Source organism: Musca autumnalis, unplaced genomic scaffold (genome assembly GCF_047663935.1).
Source record: "Musca autumnalis isolate F117 unplaced genomic scaffold, ASM4766393v1 scaffold_4, whole genome shotgun sequence".
NCBI lineage: Eukaryota > Metazoa > Arthropoda > Insecta > Diptera > Muscidae > Musca > Musca autumnalis.
This window is the reverse complement of record NW_027411977.1, coordinates 184,447,617-184,457,750: the sequence shown is the minus strand read 5'-3', so window position 1 is coordinate 184,457,750 and position 10,134 is coordinate 184,447,617. Positions and strand designations below refer to the sequence as shown.

Genomic DNA, 10,134 nt, shown 5'->3' with positions numbered 1-10,134 from the left:
AAATTAATGTGCCAGATTATATTGAGATTGGTTCAGATTTGGATATAGCTCCCATACACATATATTTTCGGCCGATTTCCTTATTTTATGCACCAAACACGCTATATATGTCCAATTTCGCTGAAATTTGGAGGGTCTGACGGAATTTGTTCTAGAAATAAACGTGCTAAATTATATAGAGATCGGTTTACATTTGAATATAGCTCCCATATATATTTTCGCCGATTTCCTGTATTTTATGCACCTAGCACGCTATATATGTCCAATTTCGCTGAAATTTGAAATGTGTGACGGAATTTGGTCTAGACATAAATGTGAAGAATTATATCGAAATCGGTTTAGATTTGGATATAGCTCCCATATATATTTTCGGCCGATTTTCCGCATTTTATGCACCAAACACGCTATGTATGTATGTCCAAATTCGCTGAAATTTGAAATATGTTACAGAACTTGGTCTAAAAATAAATGTGCCAAATAATATCGAAATTGGTTCAGATTTGGATATAGCTCCTGTGTATATTTTCGGCCGATTTCCTGTATTTTATGCACCAAACACGCTATATATGTTCAAATTTAATAAAATTTGGAATGTGTGACGGAATTTGGTCTAGAAATAAATGTGCCAAATTTTATCGAAATCGGTTCAGATTTGAATATAGCTCCCATATATATTTTCGGCCGATTGTCTGTATTTGATGCATCAAACACGCTATATGTGTCCAATGTCGCTGAAATTTGGGATGTGTGCCGGAATTTGTTCCAAAAATAAATGTGCCAAATTATATCGAGACCGGTTTAGATTTGGACACACAATATATGTCCAATTTCACTGAAATTTGGAAAGCGTGTCGGAATTCATTCTAGAAATAAATGGGACAAATTATATCGAAATCGGTTCAGATTTGAATATAGCTCCCATATATATTTTCGGCTGATTTTCAGTATTTTATGCACAAAACACGCTATGTATGTTCAATTTCAGTGAAAGTTGGAATGTGAGACGGGATTTGGTCTAAAAATAAATTTGACAAATTATATCGAGATCCCATAACTTTTCGGTCGATTTCATGTTTTGTTACGTATGTTCAATTTCAATGAAACTTTTAAGACAGCAGTCTGTAAAAGTCATCATTATTTACACAAGTACTTATAGTTGGGAAGGAATTGACCAAGGCTACAGCTATTAAGTATCATATCTTTGAGAGACTTTTTAAGATTTATGTTTTATTATGATATATCTAAATCATTAGGAATACTTATTGGCGGAAAGGCTTTCGGAGGAGTGTTGCCTCCTGAAACATACAAAAATACCATAGTAGCTGACTAGGTATATAACGCCTTCATATCTCCTATATTTATTCGTTAAAATATTAAAAACGTTAATATAATTATGTCATCCCATTATATTTTATCGTAGTCGGGGCAGCAAAGCGCACTGGGTTCAGCTAGTATATAGTATATATATATATATATATATATATATATATATATATATATATATATATATATATATATATATATATATATATATATATATATATATATATATAATTTTGTGTTAAATTTTCCATCTTTTGACACTTTTTATCTAGAACCAAGTTTCATACTACTTTCACGTATGAACTCGAAAAAAAGAAGGAAAAATTTCATCAAAAAAATAAAAAAAAATCAGGAAATATTTCATGTTTTTCCAGCAAAATTGATACTGATATTTTTATGATATATAATGTAAATAGACATTTGATTTCTTTGGTGACCCATAGTGAAATTAGATGAAGAATAAGAATATATTTAATATCTCTAAAATTATGTTTTGTTTGGAAAATATTTGGACTTGATATGATCATAGTTTAAATGAGCTTTTGAAAGATTTTCGAATAGAGGACAAAAAACACACCTTGGTGAACCGTATGAGTGTTAAGATTTTTTACCAAATTCCCCACATCCTCCTCAGTAAAGTTGCCAAATACACTATATACCTATAATGCAAGGATTCCAAGATATCTTAACTCGAATATTTCGAAAAAAAAACTGGAACGTGCCTCATATTTTTAGCTCTACTTTCATAACCTACTCAGTTTTCCTTGTCATTTGTTTGTTGCCGCACAGAAAGAAATAAGAGGAACTCCCACCAAGGTAGACTTTTTAAATTAACTAATAAACGTTACTTTTACTTTTTGTCTCACCACTACTAGTACCACTAGAGACCCTCTTTACCGTATCTTTATTTAGTTAGGAATATCATCATGATGTCTCAATCGTTATGATATGAACCTAGGAGAGATACCTTCTTAATAGAATCATAAGGATGTGTTCACACGACATCTAATTTTACTGCAAATATGTAGAACAACAATCGTGTAAACAATCCATAATTTTCTCATTTTGTGATTTCTTTATCTCATAAATCTTCCGTCAAGTTTTTTTTATGAGGCAATACCATTATAGTTTTATTTAATCTACGAAATTTGTATAGCATACATCTAGGCTGACATTTAAAATCACAAGGTGCGAAACATAGCTAATCAATGGTATTGCATTAGTAGTTCATATACTTTCCGCCAGGGCTTCAAGTGACGAACAATATATTGAGAAATCAAAACTTTTTACAGTGTTTTATTTAACTTGCTTTGGAGTCTGTTTAGCTCAAATCTAACTCATCCTCCGCGAAGTTGCAGTTGACCAATCGAAATAAAACTTTGCACACTTCTCAGATTTCGATGACAATACATGAATATAAAACCAAAACCAATATGGGTAGAGATGAAAATGTCACAGTATTCACAAACTGATAAACTTGTGCGAGATGAGGAAATTTCAAATTCTTTGGACATGCGTAGGATTCCCAGCACATTATTTAAATTGAAAATCGGTAAGCCCATGATCTTATTTCGAGGTCTGTATCCAAAGTCTTTGTAATTGGACTCTACTGACAGTCAAAAAACTAAAAAGTAATGCGATAGAAGTCACTATCATCACCGTAAAGATTAAAGGAACTGATATTTTAATTCCGCTGACTCCTACGATATCAAGAGAAAAGGCTTCAATTTCCCATTCGCCTATCATTTGGGAAGACGACAAACAGAACTCAATGTAAATGACTATGCGTTTATGGTTTAAAATGAGAGAATTTCTGCTTGCTTGTTTAGCTTGCATCACTAGCAAGCTAAACATAAACGATTTTTGTAAGAAAAACTATTTTAAGGGCCAGCAACGCGGACCGTGTCAGCTAGTAATTTAATAAAGATAACAGAGTTTGAAACTTAAAACTACATATCAAATTAAAATACAAATTGTACTAAATAACAAAAACAATAAAAATATTTTAATTAGTTGTTGCATTGATTTTTGTTATAACAAATCTTGTTTTAAAGCAATCTAGAGTGACCATTGATGTTTTAAATTTCAAAACAGCATGCTTTAAAATGGGTCGTATTTAAATAGATTTGGATTTTCCGATTTCGTCACAAATACTCGTCAGTTCTTTCAGGTTAAAACATTTGTGAGTTACTTCTTGTTAGTTTGAGGTTTTTCCGAGGAAGAAACTTTAATAAGTTTTTTTAACAAAAAAATTAAATCCAAGTGCCCCAAACTAAAAATGGAGAAATGGGATTAAATATAATTAATAGTAATTACAGTCAATACTAAACGGACACACACAGATTGTTCCCTTTATGTTGTCGACATATAATGAACGGTGTACCAAAATACCTGATTTTTTGCAAAACACTTCCACTTTGGTGTAGGATATAAAAAGGACTATTATTAAAACAAAATATATGCTGTCATCAAAAAAACTCTAATATATTAAAATGACATTGTCGGAATCTATATATATGTAGATATATAAATATATATATATATATATATATATATATATATATATATATATATATGCATATGCAGACGTTTTATTTAATTTCGAGAGACGTTTTATTTCAGCCGAGAGATGGTCTGTATGACGATTTTTTAGGTTTTCGACGTTAAGAAAGTTGTAAACGTCGAAAACGTCATATACCCGTAGAAAAGTAGTAAACGTCATATACCTCAAAAATTTATGTTACTATCATAGTTTTCACTTAATATTAATTCTGCAAGCGTGTCTTTGTTAAGGAAGACCAGACCGCCCGTACCTTTTTTTGAAAATAGCAGCATATTTCTATTAACCCTTTGAACCCCGAATTTTTTTCCGTAGAGATAAAAATATTTTTAATATTTATTATCATTACTAGTCGCAAAAATAAGTCCTCTGCCAAAAAAAAATCTTATAAAATCTTATAAATGTTGCCCACAGGCAACTTCCAAATTTCAAAAAATTATAACTACTGATTGGAGCTGTAAATTGTATGCTTGATTTTTTATTTTATTAGATCAATATCTCAGTAAGATTTTTCAAAAAATTTTGGCTGCAATTATTCAATTCGTTTGGTATTTAACGGCATTTTATAAAATCACAAAAATATGTCAAAATTTTTACTCGACTACTTATATTTAAACGAGCATAACTTCGCCAATCTAGCTATTTATTTAAACGTAATTTAAATTTTTTAATTCTTCTGAAGTTAACCTACCGATACCCACTTAGTATATATAAATATCTCAAACAGTGTGGGATATACGCATACATAAACATGCAAAATTGCCCACAGCCAACATTGGGCCACAAAGGGTTAAAAGTACAAATGCTAAAAAAAACAACAACAACAAAAGGAAATTGGGTGTTTAACGAATATCTATATTTTTACCAATGATATTATTGTGTTTTTTCTCGGTATTGTCTTTTGTGACATATTTTACTAGCTGAACCCGGTGCGCTTTGCTACCCCGTCTAAGATAATATATAATATTATATTAACTTTAAATGCTACCATTTTAATACTTTAATAAAGAAGATAAGAAAACGTCCTCTACCCTTTCAGAGCTGGGCCGAAAATATATCTGAACCGATTGCAATATAATTTGGCATATTTATTTCTAGATCAAATTCCGTCACACATTCCAAATTTGATTGAAATTGGACATACATAGCGTGTTTGGTGCATAAAATAAATGAAATCGGTCGAAAATATATATGGGAGCTAAATCTAAACCGGTTTCAATATAACTTGGCATACCTATTTCTAGACCAAATTCCGTCACACGTTCCAAATTTCAAGGAAATTGGACGTTCGTAGCGCGTTTGGTGCATAAAATATATGAAATCGGCCGAAAATATATATGGGAGCTATATCCAAATCTGAACCATTTTGGATCAATATAGTTTGGAAAATTTATTTATAGACCAAATTCAGTTACTTATTCCAAATTTGGAGACTGTATCTGTAACCGTTCGTTAGATATCATATCATACAATATCTACATTTTTGGAGGTACCACCGATCCTGAGGCTATATCTCCAGATCCAAGCGGAATTTCAAAAATTCATATAGCCTCTTTTACTTTCAGGCGATATTGCAGTATATCCTCAAGTTTTCAGGAAGATCAGTTAAGCGGTTTTCGAGTCCATAAATTACAAAAATTTTTTCTGTTTTATATATAGATGCCGTAAAAAGACAATTAGTGAAGAATAGAAATCCAACTTAAAAAGTATCAGTCGCCTTTGCCGATGTGCCGATATACAATGACTAAAACTGTCGCGGGCACAAACAAAACTTCATCCAGTAATACACTCTAGTCCTGGTACAATAACAGCTTATCCATTTTCAAAATCGAGGAATGAAGCAGTTATTAAGATTTTTAAGAAAAATTCCTAATTAAACAACAACACAAATGTTAATAAATGCAACTTTTAATTACTTAATTTTTACATCTTTGTGTTTATTATATTTTGTTGTATTCAAGTATTTGAATAACAACAAAATGTTTTACAGTGGATATGAAATTGATTAGTTGCGGGCGGAGGGTAGGGAAAACTACAGTTTCAGTTGTCACCAAACAACTTCATCAGTTCCCTTTTCCGCCGACTCTGTATCGATAAACAGGTCAATAAGCCCATCCAGCAAATTAAACAAAATGAGAAATTTGCTGTATGGCCCTAAAGCTGATTGCCCTACAATTTGAGTCGAACTAAAGAATTTCATATCCACCACTGTTTTTATGTCGTCTTACCCTCCGCCCGCAACTAATCAATTTCATATCCACTGTAAAACATTTTGTTGTTATTCAAATACTTGAATACAACAAAATATGGACTCAAGCTGAAATAAACACAAAGATGTAATATTCTGCAGTCCAACAATAAAAAACGCCAACTACTTAATTTTTATTTTTGCAAAATGTGCCCAATTGGCTCAGAAACCCCCATACGTATTTGGATTAAAGCTCAAAAGTGTTGCGGATGAGGTACCTGAAGGATTGCATTGGCATAGTTCATTTTGGAAGTGGATCTTTTTTTGGGAGTCGTTTCTTTTCGGTAGATAGCGCCCACTACTGGCATTTCAGTTTGTCGCCGTATAACTTAGAGGTTTTGGACCTTTTTTACAGATTATGCCCTGAAAAAATTTTTACTGTCATAATGGGGACAGCGAATACAAATTGTTACAAAAAAGTCAAAGCTATTTGAGGCCAGATTTTAAACTGCACTTTTCCGAAATTTTGTGTGGGAGGCACCCGAAGGAGTGGACCGATATAGTCCATACTTGTACCTGATTTATGTCTCGCAAATCGCCAAATCGATTACCATTTTAGAGAAAACATTTGAACTTTTGTAAAAGAGGTACCCAAATATACAACAACAATACAACATCTTACACCCCATTCCTGGGTTTAGGTTGTGAAATCGTTTCAAAATGGATAGTTTTACAATGCTTTAAACAAGTGGAAACAAACTCTATAACTACTGACGTAGGGTGACAAAATTTCTTATGTCAACTGAACTTTTTTTATACAGCCCCCATAGAACCGTACCTCCAGATTAAAGGTATTTTTACCTATTTCCCACATTTTACAATCATATTGGCTGTAATTTGGCACAGTCAGTACTAAATGTTTATAAAATATTCTTCCAAAAATTTTCAACGTAGGTCCCCGTTTTCTTGTAGCCCCCATATAAGGGTATACCGATGTCTAGTATTTACCCAAGTGTTGGGTAAAAACTCTTTAACTGCCGAACAGCTTGACGTAGGCTGAAAATTTTGGCTCAAATAGTTCTTCTGTCAACTGAACTCCTGGTATTTGTCACAGTGAACTCAGAATGTGTAGAATATATCCTTGCAAAAATTTTTCAACATATGTCCACGCTTGGGGGTTGTTCCCATATAACCGTACCGCCGATTTCAAGTGTCTGGTTTAAGCGTCATTTTGTGTATACCAAATTACACATACGGTTCATAGTGAATAAAAAATGTCCTTGACATAAGACATATTTGAGCCAAATTTTGTCAGCCTGCGTCGAGTGGTTCGGCAGTTAAAGAGTTTTTACCCAACAGGATATTTTCTATACATTGAGAACTCACTGTGCGAAATTACACCCAATATGATTGTAAAATGTGGCTAATATACTCGGGTATTTACCCAAGAATTTATGCACTTGTTTAAAGCAAATCTAAATATATTATTAAAACTTTGGCGGATTTTATGTGCACTTAATTAAGATACACTTAAATAAGCTTTCCTATTGCACCAGTCTATTCAATACAGAATTATCTCGCTTGAGCCTGGCTCTAATGAGGTATGAAACTGCCGAAATATAGTTGCTGAACGTATACATCCCGCCTGATTTTGAAAGGTCATATCCGGCTGGTCTTGGGGGACTTAAATGCTAATCATGAGTCATGAAATTTGGTCCTCGGAAACGACAACGTCCCTTTCAAATTTGGCGGATAGTGTCACAATTTGCCACCGGGTCAGTCAAATGACGTCACCTGGCAACTTGTCGTTTCTCTTGGATCAGACCTTCTCACCGTAATTGTCTCCATAAGCTCGAATCGATCACCACAAATTTGGCAGCAGTAAATAAAATATTAGCTTAGTTGGATTTCTACGAGCATATTACCGCAATCGCATGTCTCTAACCCGCCTTAGGTTAACCTTTATACGCAGAGACATAACTGTTACTCGAATATTACTCACACTTCGTTTAAAGGCTAGTTACTCGTACTATGTTAACATAACTAAAATACGACGATAACTTCAATTTATACATAAACCTAATTATTTTTATTATTAAATAGAGGTAAAGATAGATTAGGTAAAGTAAATTACTATTCAAGTTTTAAGGGCAGTTGAATTTGTATAAATACTTTAAACATGGTAATTCAACATCAGTATCATTCATTTCAAACTATTTGTTGTAAGCATCAACAACTCTTGCAGTTCGACAAGTAAACATGAAATTCTTCATTTTGGCTGTATTTTTGACACTTTGTGCTGTGAGCATGGCCCATGATTACCATGGGGAACACAAAGATGCTGAACACGATCATTATGACCATCCTAAATATGAATTTAAGTATGGAGTAAAGGATTTAAAGACCGAGGATATTAAAGAACAATGGGAACACAGAGATGGCGATAAAGTTCATGGTAAATGTTAAAGGAAATGCGTTAGGAAGGTTTCTATATGTTAATAAATATTTTTGTTACTTTCTCAGGTGGTTATCTTTTAAAGGAAGCTGATGGCACCACCCGTGTTGTAAACTATCATGCTGATGATCACAGTGGTTTCCATGCTGATGTAAAAACCCTTGGTGAGGCCAAACATCCTGAAACACATCACCACGAAAGTCATACTACTGCTCATCATGCTCACGAATCTGTCTATGTTCATCATGCTGAGGAGAATCATGGTGCTGAAGTTGCTCATCAATCTGCCGAACATACTCACTACGCTGTAGAAAGTCATCACGCTGAATTGGCAAGCGACAACGCTAAACATCAAAACTTACATTACTTTGATCATAGCAAACAATCCGATAATCATTATGGTCATCATGCCACAAGCTATGTTAACATTGAAAAACATTAATTGGTAAAATTAATAGCGAGGATATTTTTAAAATTATTTGTAAATTGTTACTTTTAAAAGACTTTGTATAGAATATATTGTAAATGAATAAATTGAAACTTAACTAAAATCAATCAATTCAATTCTAAACTGCGCGTAATTGTAAGTAATTGTAGTAACACTGCTGAACTTTTTATATCCTCCGCCACAAATTGTATTTAAGTAAGATGGCGTAATTTGTTTCCTATCATTTCATAAAATCATAATACGAAATACGAAATTACAGTTATCAGTCGTTTCTCCTTCAAAATACGTTAAACCGGGAGATGTATGGAGTACCTACATTGACTGTTTTTAGTTGAGGTTTTCTATCCATTGACAATTAAAAATACCAAGTGACGACCACTTCAGTACGTAATTGGTACAATTCCCATCAAAATAACACACATCGGACGGCATCGCTATACTGTATCCCTACCAAATCATAGTCCGAATTAAACGGTTTTGCCCACATTTCGGTCCGAAAATGTGATAAAAAATAAAATCGGGAGGTACCGATATATGGTTAGGTGCCAAATTTAACCCTTGTCGTTTCGATAATATGGTAAAATTCTTCAAAATAACGAAAATCGGGAGGTACTCTCTTATGGGGCCTATATTAAGAAGTGGATCGCTGTACCAACACTTGGTGGGAAATTTTATAAAAAAAAACTACTAGAAACATAAAATCGGGGTGTACCCATATATGGGTAAGTACAAAATTTAAGCCTTGTTGGTTCAATGCCGAAAATTACTCCTGAAAGGGAGGGGGCTATATTAAAAAGTGAACCGATATGGCACATTGCCGATAGCACAGATGCTAGGAGCAATAGGAACATCTGTACCTAATAATAAAACATTATCTAAAATATTGAGAGCTGTATCTTGATTTCAACAGACATACATACGGACATCGATTCATATTAGCTCAATGATATGGGACCTACTGTTTCTCGCCGAGTCCGAACGGCGTGTCTTAAGACACTACTTGTAGAGAAGTTTAACATGAGTAGACAGCGGAATCCTATGCAAATGCATATATGGTTAGGATGGTCGTAGAGAATTAGGCCCCGAAATTTTTGCATATTTTGCATATCGCGTATAATTTGACATATTTTTACATATTTGCATAAAATGAGCATATGCAA

The 10,134-nt window shown here is 33.2% G+C and overlaps 1 protein-coding gene across 1 annotated transcript; it reads left to right on the top strand.

The window, feature by feature from the left end:
- Nucleotides 1–8,330: 8,330 nt before the first annotated feature.
- On the top strand, nucleotides 8,331–8,968 carry LOC141403189 (uncharacterized). The gene is made up of 2 exons (XM_073985367.1): nucleotides 8,331–8,526; nucleotides 8,595–8,968. The coding sequence occupies exons 1-2, from the start codon at nucleotides 8,331–8,333 to the stop codon at nucleotides 8,966–8,968; spliced, it is 570 nt and encodes a 189-aa protein (XP_073841468.1).
- Nucleotides 8,969–10,134: the final 1,166 nt, after the last annotated feature.

Bases quoted from the DNA above. Each gene is read 5' to 3' on its own strand.
- LOC141403189 (XM_073985367.1), top strand. From the start codon at position 8,331: ATGAAATTCTTCATTTTGGCTGTATTTTTGACACTTTGTGCTGTGAGC. The intron at 8,527-8,594 runs GTAAATGTTAAA...TTACTTTCTCAG, and splicing joins AGATGGCGATAAAGTTCATG to GTGGTTATCTTTTAAAGGAA.